Source organism: Asparagus officinalis, chromosome 4 (genome assembly GCF_001876935.1).
Source record: "Asparagus officinalis chromosome 4, Aspof.V1, whole genome shotgun sequence".
NCBI lineage: Eukaryota > Viridiplantae > Streptophyta > Magnoliopsida > Asparagales > Asparagaceae > Asparagus > Asparagus officinalis.
In genome coordinates this window covers 68,435,694-68,456,403 of record NC_033797.1, presented here as the reverse complement: position 1 = coordinate 68,456,403, position 20,710 = coordinate 68,435,694, and the positions used below count along the sequence as shown (strand labels likewise).

Here is a 20,710-nt window from a genome sequence, read left to right as displayed (position 1 = left end):
AGAGGAGCGTTTTAATGCTGAGTGGGTGGATGATGCAAAACAGTTTGCTAGGTAGGATTAATGAGAGAGTATAATGATATAAGTTTGTTACCTAACATCCATATTGTATTTTTGCCTAAGAAACCTCCTTTCCCCTTAAAACCACCTAGAGTAATAGAACTTGGCCCCGTTACAGTATTTCTAATTGGTTTATGATCGAGTGGGAGACTCTGTTGTGTAAAGGCAGTTGTAGTAGTAGGTTGTTTCCCAATATTTGTTTCGGTAGCAAAAGTCTATCTTATGAATTGATAGTATATGTTGAATAATAAAATTTCAATAACAACATGAATGCAAATTTGCATTGACATGACATACCTGTAGATAGCCATATATCTAGATAATACAAATTTCCTCTTTGTCTTACATGCTAACGTTTTTCTTTTAGGAGTATGTATTTGAGATGAAGATCCTAGTTGTGTATCATTATTTGCAATACAAACAAATTTGGCTTCATAATATGTACATGGCAATAGCCGAATAAATAAGATATCAACAAACATTTTTTTAATAGAGATTTGTTCAACTCGTATTGTGCCTTCTCTAGCACTTGTGCCCTATAGAATCACAAAATGTAATGTAAGTGAGATCTATCACAAATAATAAAATTCAATGTAATTGAGATGTTTTACCTTGGATGGATCATGCCTTTGTGCAATGTTTCCTTGTGCACCACTTCCCCTGTTCCCCTATCTTTATACCTTTCATGTGAACCAATTCCGTCTGCACCAACCCCCACTTTCTACTATGCACCAGGCACCAGCTAATTGTTGCTCCAAGTTCTTGCTTGAAGGTCTTCTCCTTTTCCTCCCCATTTTTGGTATCTTCTCTCGTTAGGACATTTTTTAACCTTATGACCTGATTATTTGCATTTAGAACATGAATGAGCTCTTCTGTTTTCTTTCTTCTCTTCTTTTTGGGTCTCTGAGGCTTTTCTTCTTATAGAGAGGAGGCAGTACCTTATTAAAACCCATTTTAGACTAGCATTTACGGTCTCGAATAGGACTTAATGTGTCCCCCATGTGCTAATACAAATATGCTCTTTATGAAATATTCATGCACTTGTGTGTAAGGTTGATTCTTGCGGATCTTAGACATTATACAGCATTAATGCATGGTATACCTGATAAATCCCATTCCTTACAACAGGAACTCTTCTCCTTCAAGTTCACTGCAACACACTCTAAACCCTCTTTTACATCATAATTGTTATGATTAGCAAACTTAAGCATAAATTTTTTATCCCTTGAAAGCCTTTCATTATCATCAATTTTTGCAGCAATTATTGGACGAACCCCCATCTTTCCACTTTTCTGCCATTTCTTCACAAATCAATTTTATATCATTCTTCTTATCATCTCCAGCATATTAATTATAGATTTATCCTTGACTTCTAAGATTAATTTATTAAATGACTTTCATATATTGTTGCATAGTAAATCACACTTTATATCTGCGGGAAAATGTGACCTTGTCCATGCACTAGCATCAATTTTGGCCAAATACTCAAATACATTTTTGTTCCATCTCAAAAGCCTCCATTACCTCTTCATAACCGTGCATTGTGTATGATTTTGCTGCTTTCCATAGGAGTAATTTATACTCTTGTTCTTTAAACCTCTCATAAAAGTTGGCATAATGGTGCCTAACACCTTGGTTCAAGAACTAACTTTCTAAATATTTCCAATAGCCCCTGCAATATTATGAAATAAAAACAGTAAGTGATATGTCAATGGCATTATTTATGAAATAAAACCATTAAGTGAAATGTCAAAGGAAACATACAATGTGTATCTAATTAAAATTAATCAAGGATACTTTTTGCCTATTGCTGATGTAAGCACATTCATGTTGGTTTTGATCACCAATAGCTTCAAGTAGATTTTCAACAAACTAGGAACATGTTTCTTCACACTCATTCTGTATCACTCCAATTGCTATAAAGAACATTTGATTGTTCTCATCTCAGTTCGCAATACTTAGTAGAACACCACAATTAGGGACCTTCAAGAAACAACCATCTAAGCCTATGACTAATCTACAACCTTATTTGAATCCTTGTATACATGCACCATAAGCCCAAAAAACCCCAAAAAAATGTGATATGATCTGACAACCGTTAGGGTTATTTATGTTGGGAATTTTACGCAAAAATCCCTAAAACAGCAGAAACACCGTATAGAGAAAATACACAAGGATTTAACGAGGTTCGGCAACTGCCTACGTCCTCGGGAGCCAAACAATAAATTTCTTATTAATCAATAAGAAATTACAAAGCAAGAGCAGATCTCAAGCTTGAGATCTCTCAATAAACGCTAATTTATCACTGTAGCTACAGTAATAAAATTCCCTCTCTTTTACAACCCCTCTTTAATCTTCTTAATAAATCCCCTTCTCAAATCAAACCCCCTTTTCTCAAATCTCTGAGAAAGAAAAAGGCAGAGAGAGGGAGAGAGAAATTATCGCCGCAAAAACAAGAGAGAGAGAGAGGGCTGAAGCAAGCAACAGAGAGTTAGGGTTTGAGTTTCCTTTTATAGGGGAACTCTAAGACTGGCGACAGGGCATGCGCGACCTTGCTGCGGGCGGCCAGCACCCCGCTAGATCTCGACTCGAACCTCGGCTTGCAACACATGCCCTTGAGCTCGCCTGGGTGGAGCCCGCCTGCCTCTAAAACTCGCCAGACTAGATCTGCGCCTGACTCACCTGTGTTGGAACCGCCGACCTCGAGCTCGCCTTCCGACCTCGCCTGCAAGGAGACACTTGAGCTTTCCTGTAAGGGGTCGCCTCGCCTGGAGCTTCGACCTCGGCCTGGAGGAGGGCTCGGTCGACTTCCTCGCTTGCGCCTGCGCTTCTCGCCGTCGACCTTGTCGCCTGAGCGCCTGCGAAGGTTTGAATCTATACCTAGATCCAATAATCTCCCACTTGGAGATCAAACCGTCGCAAATAGGATATCTCAACAAGAACCTCCTCTTGTGTGGCTCCGCCCTCATCAGTTATGCATGAAGACCAACTGAAGTTGCGCACAACTTCAGTTTTTGAATGGTCACCGTCTTTGTTAACATATTTGCTGAATTCTTATTTCCTGGAATCTTCTCCAGTTTCAACACATCATCTTCCAGTAGGGATCTGATGAAGTGGTACCGAAGCCCAATATGCTTCGTTCTAGAATGAAATGTGGAATTCTTAGCCAAGTGAATCGCACTCTGACTATCGTTGTGTAATACATCCCTCTCCTGTTTGAATCTCAGCTCAGTTAACAAACCCTGAAGCCATATCATCTCTTTACTAGCTTCAGTCACTGCAACATACTCAGCTTCTGTAGTGAATAGAGTGCCAGTTTTCTGTATCTGTGACATCCAACTAACATCTATAGTTCCAATAGTAAATACATAGCTGATAGTGCTTCTTCGGTGATCGACTTCACCATCGAATTCTTCATCTACGTACCCTTGCACTTCTACCTCTCTCTTACCAAAGTGCAAACACTTCTGTATGGTGCCTCGTAGGTACCTCATAATCCACTTGACCGCTTCCTAATAAACTTTTCCTGGGTTCGACATATACCGGCTGACCATTCCCACTGCATGGCCAATGCCTGTTCTCGTATAGACCATTACGTACATCAAACTTCCTATAACTGAGGCGTAAGGAACCTTAGCCATACTCTCTTTTTTTTCTTCTGACTGAGGAGACTGATCCTTTGATAGGTAAAAATGGCTGGCCAAGGGTGTGCTCACTAGCTTGGCGTCATCCATGTTGAATCTCTATAAAACACGGTTGATGTACTCCATCTGAGATAACTGCAAGAGATCTCTCTTCTTATCTCTCATGATTTGCATTCGAATGATCTTCTTTCCTGGACCCAAGTTCTTCATGTCAAACTCCTTTGACAGCTACTGCTTCAAACTCCTGATATCCTCCATATCTGCACCTACAACCAACATATCATCAACATATAATAGTAGGATGATATAACTGTACTGATATCTTTTGAAGTATCAACAGTGGTTGGCGTTGTACTTCTGAAAACCTTCCTTGGGTATAAAGCCGTCAAACTTCCTGTACCACTGTCGTGGGGCTTGTTTCAGGCCATACAAGCTCTTCTTGAGTCTGCAAACCAGGTTCTTCTTCTTTTCTTCTGAGAAACCTTCTGGCTGGTGCATGTATATCTCATCTTCTAGATCTCCGTGAAGAAACACTATCTTCACGTCCAACTACTCGAGATGAAGATCTTCAATAGCTACAATACTCATCACTATCCTGATAGTATTTAGCTTCACAACAGGAGCAAAAATATCGGTGTAGTCAATTCCTTCATTCTGCTGGAATCCTTTGACCACTAATCGGGCCTTATATCTTCTGGAACCATCCTGCTCCTCTTTCACCCGATACACCCATTTGTTATAGAGTTCCTTCTTACCCGTAGGCAACTCAGCTAGTTCCTATGTCTGGTTTGAGATGAGAGACTTCATCTCATCTTTCATGGTAAGCTCTCACTTGATCGTATCTTCACTCTGACAAGCTTCATCATAGCTTTCATGCTCCCCTCCATCTATTAGCAACAAATAGTTCATGTATCTCTTGTTGGGCACAGGAGGCCAAGAGGATCTTCTTAATATTGGAGCTGGTGCGTTAGGCTCCTGCGCACCGTTCTGTCCAACAGACTCTTCTGGCTGAGGACCTTCCGCATTGGGTTTTTCGGAGAGGTTACTCGGGATATCATCTGCATCTACAAATATTGACTCACTCTCTGAGTCGTCTGTTTTGTGCATGTCTTTGTACATCACCTTCTCGTTGAATATCACATCTCTACTCCTGATCACCTTCTTTTTTCGTTGTCCCAAATGCGGTAGCCGAATTCATCTTTACCATAGCCGATGAAAGTGCATTTCTTTGACTTGGGATGAAGCTTATTCCTACCTTGATCACTAATATGCATGTAAGCTACACAACCAAAAACTTTAAGATGTGAGAGTTTTATCTCCTTTCCGCACCATACCTCCTCTGGTATTTTGTGCTCCAATAGAACCGATGGATCTCGGTTGATCAAGTAAGCTGCTGTGTTGACTGCTTCTGCCCAGAACTACTTCGGTAGGCCTGACTATACCCGAATGCTTCTGGCTCTCTCTGTCAACGTTCGGTTCATCCGCTCAGCTATACCATTTTGCTAAGGCGTGCCGGGCACGGTTCTCTCTATTCTGATCCCGTGCTCATAGCAGAACTTCTTGAATCCGGTGCCTTCATACTCACCGTCATTGTCGGTCCTAAGCTTCTTTATTCTCAGACCGGTCTCATTCTCGACCATAGCTTTCCATCTCCTGAAAGATTCAAATACTTCTGACTTGTGCTTCAGAAAGTAGACCCTTACTTTCCGAGAGTGATCATCAATAAAAGTCACGAAGTAGTATTTTCCACTAATGGACGCGGTGATGGTTGGTCCCAAACATCTAAGTGAACAAGCTCTAGATTTTGCTTTCTGGGGGTTTTGCCACTTGTCTGAAAGCTAACTCTCTTCTGCTTTCCGAGTATGCATTTTTCACACATATCTAAATCAACTGATTCTAGACCTGAGAGTTTTCCCTTTGTGTGCATGATCTTTATCTCCTTCTCACTCATATGACCGAGTCTCTGGTGCCACAATTTTGAAGTTTTATTGCCTGCTACAACTGAGATTAAACAACGTGCACCTGCTGTCATATACAGGGTACCAGTCTTCTTACCTCGGGCAATCGTCATTACACCCTTTGAGATCTTCCAATCACCTCCATGGAAGGTCGTAGTGTATCCTTCACCAGCCAACTGGCCTACGGATATTAAGTTCTTTCTTAGGTCGGGAATATGTTTGACATCCTTCAGCTCCCATACTGACCCGTTCAACTTAATTTTTACTACACCTTTGCCCACAATAGCACACGGTTGATCATCACTAAGATATACGTATCCAAGATTTCTGGGAACATACTTCTCGAAGAATTCTTTCTGAGAAGTGGCATGGAACGACGCTCCTGAATCTAACACCCAATATTCCTCCTTGCTCTCCAAAGAGCATATCAATGCATCATCTCTTCCTGAGGTGGAAGTGACATTCACCTTTGCCTTCGCCTCTTTCTCCTTCTGTGCACTCTTGCACTGATTCTTGTAATCTTCGGTCTTTCCATAATTCTAAACTTAATAGCCTTCGAGTTGTTGCTTGGATTCCTTGACTTGGACCTCCTGTCCTTTGATCTACCTATGTAGTTTGATTTGTCTTGTCCGTTCCCTCTAGTTGAATTTCTATCTCTTGACTCTGTATGCAATACTAAAGAGGTTATAGTTTCACCCGACTCCCTCCATCGGATCACCTCACTAAGAACCAGATCACGAACGTCGTCGAACTTTAACTTGTTTCTTCCCGACTAGCTACTCACAGCTGTGACTGTAGCGTTCCAACTCTCTAATAGGGAGGACAAAAGTATCAACTGTAGGCGTTAAAAATTACCTATAGGTCCCTGAATACAGCCCGAGGCAAAGAGAAAGCGATGAACGTCATTATCCAAGTCGAAGAGGATTATCAGAGTCAAAGAGGATTATCTGACGCCGACAAGCGCATGAAGTGAATCGGTGAAAAGTTGATGACGCGGCGACGAACCACCAGAACAGCCAACGCCAAGTGGCCCACACGCTCGTCAGCCACCAGAATGGCACACCAAGCATCCCATGCGCTCACCATCCACCTCCATGTGGCCCCCGCGCACGTCAGTCAATGCGCGTATGTCAGTCAACTCGCGTGCGTCGGTCGATGCGCCCACGACGATTAGCTCATGCACGTCAATCAACTCAAAGTGACCAGACGCGCACGTCAATCAGCTCACGCATGTTAATCAACTCAAAACGTCCAAACACGCCCAACGGTCTGCTTGCGCACGTCAGTCAGCTCGCGCGTGCCAATCAACTCAAAATGTCCAAACACGCCCAACAGTCTGCATCCGCGCATCAATAAGCTCGTGTGTGTCGGGCAACACGCGCACGTCACTCAGCTCGTGCACGTTAATCAGCTTGTGCGCATCCGTCAACACGCGCATGTTAGCCAAGTGATCTGCGCGAGGAATCGTACAAGTTAACAAAACGATGAAATACACATAAACGACGCGTGCAAGTCAACAAGAGGATCAAATATGCAAAAACAGTGAAAAATACAAGTCCCGAAAAAGTCGGAAAAACACCAAACAGTTCAGCAAAAAAGCCAAACTTCCCGTGCCCGCGTGGGTCGGACGATTCCTACTTGCACCCACACAGGTCGGACGAATCCGACCCGTGGGGGGCGCGGGTCAGACTCATCCGACCCATGCCCCCTCGTGGGTCAACAGGGTGTTTCGTGCCGTTTCGACCCCCGGACGCGTTTTCGACGATTTTGAGCGGTTTTCTCAGAATTTATCTGTTCCAAGGATTCCCAACTAACTTGATATCATCTACAAACATGGTTAGGCCGCTATTAACTGAAGATATGACCAAATCCATCATTCTTATCCGAAAACCCCTAACCAAAGCCTATAAATACAGACCTAGGGGTTCATTTCACATAAGGGATGATTATCAAGGGGGCGGACATCAAGAGGGCGAAAACGCTATCGAATTGGAGAGTGGAGCACGAATTTCAGAGGGCAAGTTAGATCCCGGCGAACTTCAGCATAAAGAGGAAGGATTTCAAAGGATCCGAACCCGTATTCCCCCGTCTGTTCCTTGAGATTAGGCTTGGTCTTAATCTCGAGAAGAGCTACTGATTTCGAACCCGTATTCCCCCGTCTGTTCCTTGAGATTAGGCTTGGTCTTAATCTCGAGAAGAGCTACTGATTTTGCTTGGTCGATTTTAGAGCTTCAAGCAGGCTTGGTCTTAATCTCGAGAAGAGCTACTGATTTTGCTTGGTCGATTTTAGAGCTTCAAGCGAATACTCTCTTGATGGAGTAGGAGCTCTGTCAATTTTCTATCAACCGGATCCGATCCGTAGATGGTCTACGGATATCGACATCCCCGGCACAGGCAAAGATCCCGCATAAGAAGAAGACCGATAAACGATCTCTCTGTGTTCGTTTGATAAAATTGTAAACTTTTTATTTTCATTGTGTAATGAGATCTTATAAAAAGATCAAATTTTATTTTATTTGAGTTTATTATAATGACCAAAGTTGTAATAGATTCAATGACAATGAAAGCAATTTTTGAACCAAACAAGCTGGCGACCACAGTGAGAGCCAACAACTTTACTGTCGAAGTTGTCATGTCGCAACCACAGATCCGGATCCCGGTTGAAGAAAAGGTCGAGTACGAGTTCGACCAACTGAAATTTGAGGAGTATCTGTCATCCTCCTTCTCCAGATCCTCCTCCATTCGCAAGCGCAGAAAGATCAACACCCCCATTGCTGCGGTAGCTACACCTTGCAACACCCCTCCGGCCTCCAATGAGGCCGAATCTGCAGATCTGGACTCCTCAACCAAGGAATTGAGTACTGAGGGCGCGTCATTCCTATCGAAGAGGGCACGACAAAGGCAACGTCAACGCCTCGTGCGCCAATTCGCCAATGCTTTGGAGCCTTTTGACAGGGTCTGCTACGATGCAGATCTGAAACTCAGAAGGTGCTAATTATTCCAGCAACGAGCAAACACCTCCTCCTCCAAACCATCAACAAGTGAATGGATCCAAGTCAAAAGGACCCGTTCAACCCTTGAGGAGCGTATTCAGAAACACCGTATATTGCTTGCGCACGCGAGAATCCTTGTGCAAGAAACCAAAAAGTTGCAGAAAGAAGAAGTGGAAAAGAAGCCACAAAGTCCAAGACGACGGCCGAAAAGATCGAAAAATGCGGATCACCCAGATCTGACCCTCTAGCCCGCGGGACACTCGGATCCGACCCTCCAGCCTGTGGGACACTCAGATCCGACCCTCCAACCCGCGAGATACTCAGATCTGACCCTCCAGCCCACAGAACACTCAAATCCGACCCTTCAGCCCGCGGGACGCTCAGATCCTACCCTCCAGCCCGCGGGACACTCAAATCCGACCCTCTAACCCGTGGGACACTCAGATCTGACCCTCTAAGCTGCGGGTCATCCAAGTCCGACCCTCCAAGTCACGGGTCATCCAAATTTGACCCTCCAAGTCGCGGGTCACCAAGGTCTGATCCGGGCCAGAGTCAAGATAGGAGATATTCTGCACCTATTTCATTGAGTCCTATCTCTACTTTAATTAATCTCGCACCTCCGGTGAAGCCCCGCGACAGCGTGGACTTATCCGGATTTAAGATAAGAATGGCGGATCTCATGGGTCCTTTGCACGAGGATCGAGGCAAAGTTCTAATCAAAGAGCGCTTGGGTCCGGTGACTAAACCCCGAGCAATTACTCGAGTTGGGAGTCGCACACGCCCTTACAACATGTCAGAACCTTTCTATAATAGGAAAACTCATGTAACTGACCGCCTTGGACTGCAAGTCAGTATCCAAGAGCCCATTAAGGTCACGTGCTCACGAAAGCGTGGCTCCAAACGTGTGACTCTTGAGAATGCCATCAAGGCAAGAAGTCATCAGAAGGAAATGTATTTGTCTGACGGCGACGTTATACCTGAGATGCCGTGCCAACGCGCGGTAGATTGCTCCGGTCATCAGACTGACGAGTTGTACTATCGGGCTAGGGGTACGAATAGATCTCGAAAGAAAAATACCCGAAAAACGGGCTCTCACTATCCATGCACTAATATTATCAGGGCAGTATTATCAGTGTGTAGCTACCCTAAGACCGCTCAACAAAGGGTCTCGGTATTTGAGAGGATCTCTAATGGAATGACTAAGTCCAAGCCAAAACGTTTTCATAAGAAACGATCGGTCGTTCAAGGTGACGAATTTCCGAAAGTTATGACAAATATGATGGATAAGGGAAACTCGGCTTGACCTTCTAGCTTTGATCCCCTTGTATCGCATCGTCTGACTCTGCTACGTGCAGGGACCACTAGACATAGGGATTATCAGAGAATGCAGAGAGGATTATCCTCAGATGATGAAGCATCGGATACTAACTTGGCAATCACTTCTGATAATACAGTATCCAGTCCGGGAAAATCCCGTGAAGTGTTTATGATTAACACCGATGAAGTAACTAAAATGGTTGAGGATGCTCTAGCCAAGCAGAAGCAAGCATTCAAAATCGAAATAGAAATGGCTATGCAGGAGATGAGACAAATGCATGACCAACAGATCCGAGCATTGTCGAATCAGATAGGTGAATCCAGTCGTCATAATAATGTTAGCCAAGCAACTTGTGATTTAGATGAGGATGAACACCTTAATGCTGATAACCCTCCCGTTGACTAGAACACTAGGGGTGGCCCCACTAAAAACAACAACACTGGGGGTGGTCTCACTGAAAACGACAACACTGGGGGTGGCCCCGTTATTCCTCTTAAGAATCGTCCAAGGCCCGATACGAGTGAGAATGAGAAAAAAAAAGATCCCGAGAGAAAAATCAACGCTCTAATGTCTGATCGAGAAGTGAAAAGGACTGGTATTCCATGTCTCTATCCAAGAGAGTGGGATTCAATAGCATACCCGGCGAAGTTCAACCTGATTAACTTCACGCTGTTTGACGGGAAGGGTTCACCTACTCAACATCTGGTCTACTTCAAGTCCCACTTGGGTATGATCTCTGGTAATGAAGCCTTGATGGTTCGATCATTCGTTGGCACCCTTCGCGAGCCCGCCTTTGATTGGTACCGTCGTCTCAAGTCTGGAAGCATCAACAGTTGGGACAACCTGGAGAACCTGTTCCTCGCTCACTTCTTTAACGATGATGCCGAGGTGTCAATCAAGACACTCTTCAATGAGAAGCAAGAAGACGATGAGATGGTCGACGACTTCATCAAACGCTTTCGGAATAAGGTGATAAACTGCCGAGATCCAATCACAGAGGACTTCATCCTCCAAACCTATCACAACAACCTCTCTTTAGACATGTTGGAAGTTATGAGAGTAGCACCTTCCAATACCTGAAAAGAGTTTAAGGTGCGCAGAGAGCAGGCCGAACGCTTTCTTAGAAGGAAGCAAGCCGAGAGAAGCCAACCGTTGGCTAATCCTCCGAACTCAAGCTTTATCTCCCGGGGTAAGGCACTCACGACAGTTATTGATGTTAATCAAACGTCGCAATAACAACCCCGAAGACAACAAAAGACTTTGGATCCGAAACTCCAAAAGGAGTACTCTTTTAAGGACGAAGACGTTCCAGCCATTTTTGAATCCCTCCATAAAAATGACAAGATCAAGCTACCACTTATCATAGATCAGGAGGAAGCTGACAATACTACAGATCCGAAGTACTATGCGTACCACAGGAGGATCCTTCATCCTACCAAGGCTTGCTTCATTCTCAAGAATAACATCCAAACCTTGGTTGAAGCCAGCGTCATAATGCTCAATTAAGCCGAATGAAGACTCCGACAAGTATAAGAGTATAAACTGCTCCTTCTGACATTCCAAAGAGTATACGAGTATAAACTGCTTCTCAATACTTTAACAGGTATATGAATCTAAACTGTTTCCTTTCTTTCACGGGAAGTTCCTGGAGAGTGCCATACCTGGTACTCTTAAGGATAACCCGGTCATCTAACTAAGTACAATATTAGACCCAGTTTCGCGAAGGAAGCTGGGGGTGGATGATTTATGTAATAGGAAGTTCCCGGAAGAATAATACATATAATTTTCTTAGGGATAACCCGATCATTACGAACAAAGTGATAAACACTAAGAAGAATAATACATATAATTTTCTTAGGGATAACCCGATCATTACGAACAAAGTGATAAACACTAAACTCCCACTGTGATTTCTTTTCTTAGGGATAACCCGATCATTACGAACAAAGTGATAAACACTAAACTCCCACTGTGATTTCCGAATACTCTTTTGCTGAGACTAGATTCGATCACTTCGTTGGATCAATTTTTCCTCACAAAACTCTCATTGGTGTTTGACGACTCACAATCTTCCACCACAAAATCCCCCACCGATCAGACTAATTGACGGTGGGACCACCAAAATTTCTTTCAGTTGAATCCACTCAAACTTCTGATGCATCTGTGCACTCAACATTCCCATTATTAAATTCTAGACATAGTACTTGGAATTTCAACATCTTGATCATTGACGACTGTCAAGCCCCTCCGTATTAAGTATTTGTCACTTAACACCAGGAATTCTTTAAGTGATTTGTACGAGTCAACACTCCCACTATGATTTGTACTCTCACTCCCACTGTCTATCTGGTCAAACCTTCCTACAGTTAGGACCACAATTAAAATCCCCTCTCGATTCCTTTAAGGAACGAGAGGTCCACAAATCGAGTGATCAAACCTATAAAAGTTAGGGTCATCTCACACTCCCACTCTCACTTGGTCAAACCTTCCTACAGTTAGGACCACAGTCAAAATCCCCTCTCGATTCCTTCAATGAACGAGAGGTCCACTTTCAAATTTAGTGATCAAACCTTCCTACAGTTAGGATCACCTTAAACTCCCATTTGGTCAAACCTTCCTACTGTAAGGACCAAAACCATAATTCACTCTCGATAAACGAGAAATCCATATTTAGTTCGGTAATCAAACCTTCCGACAGTTAGGGTTATCCAAATCTTTTTGATTCTCGGAGTGGAGATCCCACTCTTAGTTTCACCTTCGCGGATTCTTGAAGTGGAGATCTCACTTTGAGTTTTCTTTTACAACTGGAGATAGAATATAAAATTCTTCCTCTCCCGCATCGGGTTCGTCTTTGCCCCAAGATAAGACACCACTTTTTTAACTCCCAAAATCCATGCCTTTTATGCATGAGGAATTTTATCCCGAAGCCTAAGTAGGGATAAGTCAGCGCCTAACACGCGTTGCTGGTTAGTCTTTGATCGTAAAAAAGACAAAAGCCCATATATTCGATATTATGGCAGGTTGTTATTCATAACACCAAAATCCGTGCTTCACACGTATGGAGAATTTTATCCCGAAACCTAAGTAGGGATAAGTCAATGTCTAACACGCGTTGCCGATTTAGTTTTTTACCGATTGAAGAAGACACCAGAATACCAGTCTGGGGCATTTTTTCTCGAAGCTTAAGTAGGGATAAGTCAGCGCTTAACCCGCGCTGCTGGGTGGTTCGTTCCCATGAAAACGACCGAGTCTACATATTCAATATCGTAGCACTAAGAGAGTTAACTCTTTTAACATAACGTCACATGCGGAATGGACTTAAACAATCCGCGTGCAAGCCTGATTCAAACGATAATCGGTAAAGACACGTCAAATCCATTAATAGTTGAGGATTTACCAAAAAACCCTAAAGTCTACGCCTAACACGCGTCGCTGTTTAGTCTTTTCACGTGAGAAAGACGAAGTCTATGTATTCAATATTGTAGCACTAAAAGAGTTAACTCTTTAAGCATAATGTTACGTGTAGAACGGATTTAAACAATCTGCATGCTAGCCCGACTCAAACGGTAGTCGGTAAAGGCTCATCAAACCCGTTGATGGCTGAGGATTTGCTAAAAATACTATAAATGTGAGAGTCATTGACGCATCAGCCCCATTAGTTGGTCTCGTGACTTGAGCATGCAACAACTTCAGGATAAGATCCACACATACAGATGAATTAACTTTAATAGTTGGTCCTGCAGCCCAACATTTGGGACCGCCACGCTCTAATACCTTAAGAGCTTAAACTGTATAGACTCCAGCAAATGTACGAGTATAAACTGTGTTAATGCCGGTTAACGCGTTGCGATGAAAGTCAACGCCGATCGATACAAAACCCTAAGGCCAACGCCGAACAACGCGTAGCCCTAGGTCAACGCCGGTCAACGCGTTGCGACAAAGGTAATCAGTTCAAAGTCAACTCAAATGACACGAACTAAAACTAACTTATCAATTTCGATTCAAGATTTCGACAATGGTCAGACGATAAACGCAGCGTCAAAAAAACTTCATCTATTCAACAAAACACTAAATAGGCTGAAGGCTGAAGAAGTCAAGAATTGAAACAATCCACATGTTCTTCTACGCAATCTCCTCGATAAAATACTGAAGAGGTTGAAGATAGGGCCTATCTTATCCAAAGCATTCCAGACTCCTCTATAAAAGAACGAGTCTGAAATTCTTTGGAGGGGGTATCTGTAGGTGTCAAAAATTGACTATAGGTCCCCGAATACAGCACAGGACAAAGAGAAAGCGATGAACGTCATTATCCAAGTTGAAGAGGATTATCCGAGTCAAAGAGGATTATCTAACACCGACAAGTGCATGAAGCGAATCGGCGAAACGTTGATGACGATTCGACGAACCAGAACGGCCAACGTCAAGTGGCTCACACGCTCGTCAGCCACCAGAATGGCAAACCAAGCGTCCCGTACGTTCACCAACCACCTCCATGTGGCATGTGCGCACGTCAGTCAACGCGCGCACGTCAGTCAACTCATGTGTGTCGGTCGATGCGCACACGACGACGCACGTCAGTCAACGCGCGCACGTCAGTCAACTCATGTGTGTCGGTCGATGCGCACACGACGATCAGCTCGCGTGTGTCAATCAACTCAAAGTGACCTGACGCACACGTCAGTCAGCTCGTGTGTGTCAATCAACTCAAAACGTCCAAACACGCCCAACGGTCTGCTTGCGCGCGTCAGTTAGCTAGCGCGTGTCAATCAACTCAAAACATCCAAACGCGCCTAACGGTCTGCACACGCCCGTCAATAAGCTCGTGCGCGTCGGTCAACACTGTTGAATATCATATCTCCATGATAGTGTTTTGATGATAACAATTTATATTGTGTGTGCACTAACTTTCATATGCAGATTTCAATATCAGAATATGTACAAGTGCAAATGGATATCAAGGCATTTTGAAGTGAAGAAAATAAAGAACAAAAGATAATGTATTTGAATTTTTTCTTTACTTAGAATATTTGTACAAGCCTTGATCACACTTTAGAAATTCTTACAGGACGATTTGTGAAGTTCGATGATTTCATCCCATGGAACTTTAGTTCTTATTTTGAAAATGTGGGCTTGCTTGAGTTATTTTCTGCTGAAAATAAGAAACCATCATACCCATTTCTTGTGCAACTGTTCTATACCAATATAGAACGTGTGGGTACAATTGGTGGTTCTGAAAAAATTAAAACCCTTGTTAAAGGAATGGAGATTGAATTAACTACTAAAACAATTGGTAAAATATTCAACATTCCTTATCAAGGAGTTTCTCTTAGCTCTGTTAGGATGAATGATTCAGACTTGCTATCCAATCACATATTTCTTCCAGGACATGGAAAACCTTTGAACAATTCAAACAAACTTCGTCCATTTCCTAGGTTCATTGCTCGTATCCTAGCCTATAACTTATTTCCAAAAACTGGAAGTTTTCATTTCATTTCCCTAGAATTAGCAAAAGCTATATATGCTATTATGGGAAATATTCAAGTTAATTGGGCTGAGGTTTATTTTGATAATTTTCTGACCATTCCTAGAGGATTTCTTCCTTATGGTGCATTCCTGACTAAGATCTTTGATAAATTCCATGTTGATCTCAAATCTGAAAAATCTGTTGTCCGTTCAATTGAATTTTTTGATTCAAATGCCCTAACTAGGATGAAATTGACAAATTTTGAAATCCAAGATCACAATCCTCAAAATGAACCTGTTCAAAATGAACCTGAACTTCAACAAGAAGATATTCCACAAACCTCAACTCAAGCTGGAGCCTCCTCAAGTCAACCACCACCATTTCCTACTGAACCCTCGTGCTTTTCAGACGTGCAATACAACACCTTGAGTGCACGTATCCTAGAACTGGAAACTGGTCAAAGAGCTATATATGCACAGAACAGATATATCATCAGTAATCAAGAAGACCTAATCAAAAAGTTTGAAGACTTGGACTCAAAGCTTAATTCGTTTTTTCAGAGCCAACAACCTCCTCCAGTACCCTAGGATTTCTTTCTGTTATTTGTCAAAACAATTATGTCATTATGTTTAAAACTATGTTGTTGTGTTGCTATTATGTCAAGTTTGCTATAATATGATTGTGTGTTAAATTTGCTATTATATTAAGTTTGCTATTTGTGTTGCTACTATTTGGTTAGATAATACAAGTGCTATATATTTTAAACAGATCATGGTGATTATGTGTTAAGTTTGCTACTATTTTGGTTAGTTAATATAACTGCTATATATTTTAAACAGATAATGGTGATGAACATTATGGAACTTGTGGTCTTTATGGCAAGTCTTTGCCTACCAATATGGATGGGTGAAGTTATGGACTATGTTCATAACCTGGATGATTTGTTTGAAGTATTAGCTCATGTTGAAGAAATTATGTTATGTTTAGGTTCTTCTTTTTGTTGATAACAAAGGGGGAGAAATAGTTAAGTTTTATATTTTTTATTATGAATGTTAAAAACTTTGCATATATGCAGGGGGAGTAAGTATTACATGTGTTAAGCTTTACTATGATGCATAAATTATTTGTTATCATCAAAAAGGGGGAGAATGTTGAATATCATTTCTCCATGATAATGTTTTGATGATAACAATTTATATTGTGTGTGCACTAACTTTCATATGCAGATTTCAATATCAGAATATGTACAAGTGCAAGTGGATATCAAGGCATTTTGAAGTGAAGAAAATGAAGAACAAAAGATAATGTATTTGAATTTTTCTTTGCTTAGAATATTTGTACAAGCCTTGATCACACACACGCACACACACACAATTTTAGAACACACTAACACAGGCTTAGTGTGTTGGTTAACTATAGAAATCCCCTATGTTAACCATTAGAATAGTAGTTAAAACTTAATTATAAAAACTCATTATTTCTGAATATTTGATCTTAATAGTCGACTAATTAGGATAGTAGTCGACTACTCATGTATATAACTCAAATACAAGTTTCTGTCTGTTTACAGTATAGTCGACTAATTAATATTATAGTCGACTACTGAAGAAAATGTCATTTTTCAAGTTTCTGTCAAATTACAGTATAGTCGACTAATGATCATTATAGTCGACTATTGAGAACATTTTCCGAAAACACAGAGTCTGTCTGAACTCAGTGTAGTCGACTAATGACTACAGTAGTCGACTACAAGAGACAGTTTTTCAGTTTTCAGAATTTGAATATTTGACAGTTTTTTGGTCGTTTTTAAACGTTTTTAAACTTTAAAAACTTATCTTTTCAAGGACTATATATAGGTTATTTGTTCAGAAAAATAAAAAATATATACATACCCATAAGCTTTGATCTTTGTGCAATTTTTCAAGTGAAAAACATTCTAATTCTCTGAAAAAGAAGAGTTTCTGAAATTGCCTATATACTTTCATCAAAAACAAATCATTTGGCAATTTTTACAGAGTTAAAAGTATCCTAAGCCACTGCTGCACTTCAATACACATTCAAGGCTTATAGGATCATTGTGTTCTTCTTCAACAAGTTTTCTCTCGGTTGTGAGAGGGTTAGTCTCTTGGGTTAGAGATTGGTGTTCAAATTGACAAGGAGTTTGTCAATTGGTGTTGCAATTTGCAGGAACTTGCAAATTGGTCAGGTTTGCGTTTGATTTTGTAAGTTTATTCAAAATCATAGTGAAAACTCTCAAGCGGGATTTGCTTGGGGACTGGATGTACACCAGTTTGGTGGAACCAGTATAAAATCCTTGTGTTTGTGTTTGCAAATTTCTGAGATTGCCATTTTTTCTTTGCAATTTATTATCTACTTTGCAATAATTTTAAAAGAACACTATTCACCCCCCCCCCTCTAGTGTTCTAGTGTATCTATTTCAGATCCTACAAACACGTGCACGTCACTCAGCTCGTGCACATCAATCAGCTTGCACGCATCCGTCAACACGTGCACGTCAATCAAACGATCCGCGCGAGGAAGCGTACAAGTTAACGAAACGACGAAATACGCATAAACGACGTGTGCAAGTCAACAAGACGATCAAATACGCAAAGCTGTGGAAAATACAAGTCTCGGAAAAGTCGAAAAACACCAAACAATTTAGCAAAAAAGCCAAACTTCCCGCGCCTGCGCGGGTCGGACTCAACCAACCCGCGGGGGGCGCGGGTCGGACTCATCTGAGGTCAGACTCATCCGACCCATGCCCCCTCGTGGGTCAACAGGGTGTTTCGTGCCGTTTCGACCCCCGGATGCGTTTTCGATAGTTTTGAGCAGTTTTCTCGGGATTTATCTGTTCCAGGAGTTCCCAACTGACTTGATATTATCCACAACATGATTAGGTCGTTATTAACTGAAGATATGGCCAAATCCATCATTCTTATCCGAAAACCCCCCAACCGAAGCCTATAAATACAGGCCTAGGGGTTTATTTCACAGGGGGGATGATTATCAAGGGGGCGGACATCAAGAGGGAGAAATACTGCCGAATTAGAGAGTGGAGCATGAATTTCAGAGGGCAAGTCAGATCCCGGCAAACTTCAGCATAAAGAGGAAGGCTTTTGAAGGATCTGAACCCGTATTCCCCCGTCCGTTCCTTGAGATTAGGCTTGGTCTTAATATTGAGAAGAGCTACTGATTTCGCTTGGTCGATTTCAGAGCTTCAAGCGAATACTTTCTTGGTAGAGTAGGAGCTATGTTAATTTTCTATCAACCGGATCCGATCCGTAGACGGTTCACGGATATCGACGTCCTCGGCGCAGGCAAAGATCCTACACAAGCAAAAGACCGATAAACGATCTCTTTGCGTTCGTTTGATAAAGTTGTAAATTTTTTATTTTCATTGTGTAAGGAGATCTTATAAAAAGATTAACTTTTTATTTTATTCGAGTTTATTATAACGACCAAAGTTGTAATAGATTCAATGACAATGAAAGCAACTTTTGAACCAAACATCAACGCCCGAACTTCGTCATCCAACTCAATTTCAACTGAACTCAATTGAGTTGTGACCGTATTGAGTTCATTGAGGTGTTGTGCTACTAACGCGCCTTCCGTCATTCTCAGATTGAATAACTGCCGCATCAAATGAACTTTGTTCGTGAGTGATGGCTTCTCATACATATTTGAGAGTGCTGCCATAAGACCCGTCGTGGTCTTCTCCTTCGCAATATTGAACGCAACATTATAAGTCAACGTCAATCTGATAACTCTGAATGCTAATCTGTCTAGAAGGATCCACTCATCTTCCTTCATCGACTTTGGCTTCTTCCCCGATAGTGGTTAATACAGATTTTTCTGATATAGATAATCCTCTATTTGTATTTTTCAAAATTTAAAATCTGTTCCATCAAACTTCTCAAGTCTCATTTTTCCTTCATCTGCGGCCATGGCTCCCACTTGAATGTGACTTCCTCTAGATCGTTTGACGCACTGATACCAGTTGTTGGGAATTTTACGCAGAAACTTCTAAAACAGCAGAAACGCCGTATAGAGAAAATATATCAAGATTTAACGAGGTTCAACAACTGTCTATGTCCTCGGGAGCCACACAATAAATTTCTTATTAATCAACAAGAAATTACAAAGCAAGAGCATATCTCAACTTGAGATCTCTCAATAAATGCTAATTTATCACTGTAGCTATAGTAATAAAATTCCCTCTCTTTTACAACCCCTCTTTAATATCTCCTTAATAAATCCCCTTCTCAAATCAAACCCCTTTTTCTCAAATCTCTAAGAACGAAAAAGGCAGAGAGAGAGAGAGAGAAACTGCCGTCGCAAAAACGAGAGAGAGAGAGAGGGCTGAAGCAAGCAATAGAGGGTTAGAGTTTGAGTTTCCTTTTATAGGGGAACCCTAAGGCTGGCGACAGGCTGTCGCCAGCTTATGCGTAGACCTTGCCTGCGCGTGCGCCACGACCCCACCAGATTCCTCGACTCGAACTTGCGCCTGAACCACATTGCCCTCGAAGCTCGCCTGGTCGGAGCTCTGCCTGTCCCAAAAACTCTGCCAGACTTAGATCTCGCTGACAGAAGCTCGCCGTCAAGGAGATCTTGAATCGCCTGTTACTGGAACCGCGCGCCTTTGGCTCGCCTCGACTCGCCTGCAAGGAGACCACTCGAGCTCGCTTTCAAGTTGGTCGCTGCCTGGAGCTCGACCCGCCTAGAGGAGCTCGCTGACTTCGCCTGCGCTTCTCACCGTCGACCTCGTCGCCTGAGCGCCTGCGGAGGTTTGAATCTACACCCAAATCCAACAATTTATCATGATTACATGTGCATTGTCCCACAGATGCCAATATTGTTATTTGATGTGGCTTGTTTAGTGCTAGATATTTCTGCATAAGAATGTGCATCTTGGAGGGATTTTATCTGTCATTTTGTGCCTTCAGAATTTCAACAGCCATAGCATCTCCGGCTACAACATTTTACTAGACATTTCACTACAGTCTTAGCTGCCTTATTCTTTGCATAATGAACATATTAAAACCCCTCTTGATGGTTGCATAACTTAACCAAGTCCCTAAACTGATTAGGGAATTGGCAAACTCCATGCCTTTTTCCATTAATCTTAGCATTAGGCAGGTCTTTATCCTCTCTAAACTCCTCGCACTTAGCTTTTCTATCATCAACTTCATCCCTATCAGATGGCATTCTAAGCAAATCATCACTATCATCAATGTCAGAGTCACGTTCTCTTGATGGTATTGAATCTTTGCCCC

General features: G+C 42.1%; 1 protein-coding gene across 1 annotated transcript in view; it reads right to left on the bottom strand.

Annotated features, from left to right (window-relative positions):
* LOC109838870 (ras-related protein RABA5c-like) overlaps positions 1-1,337 on the bottom strand; it is a 13,690-nt gene extending 12,353 nt beyond the window's left edge. Inside the window, exon 1 of the mRNA XM_020407299.1 lies at positions 1,160-1,337. Coding sequence (XP_020262888.1) covers positions 1,160-1,337 — 178 coding nt within the window. The remainder of the gene's footprint in view (positions 1-1,159) is intronic.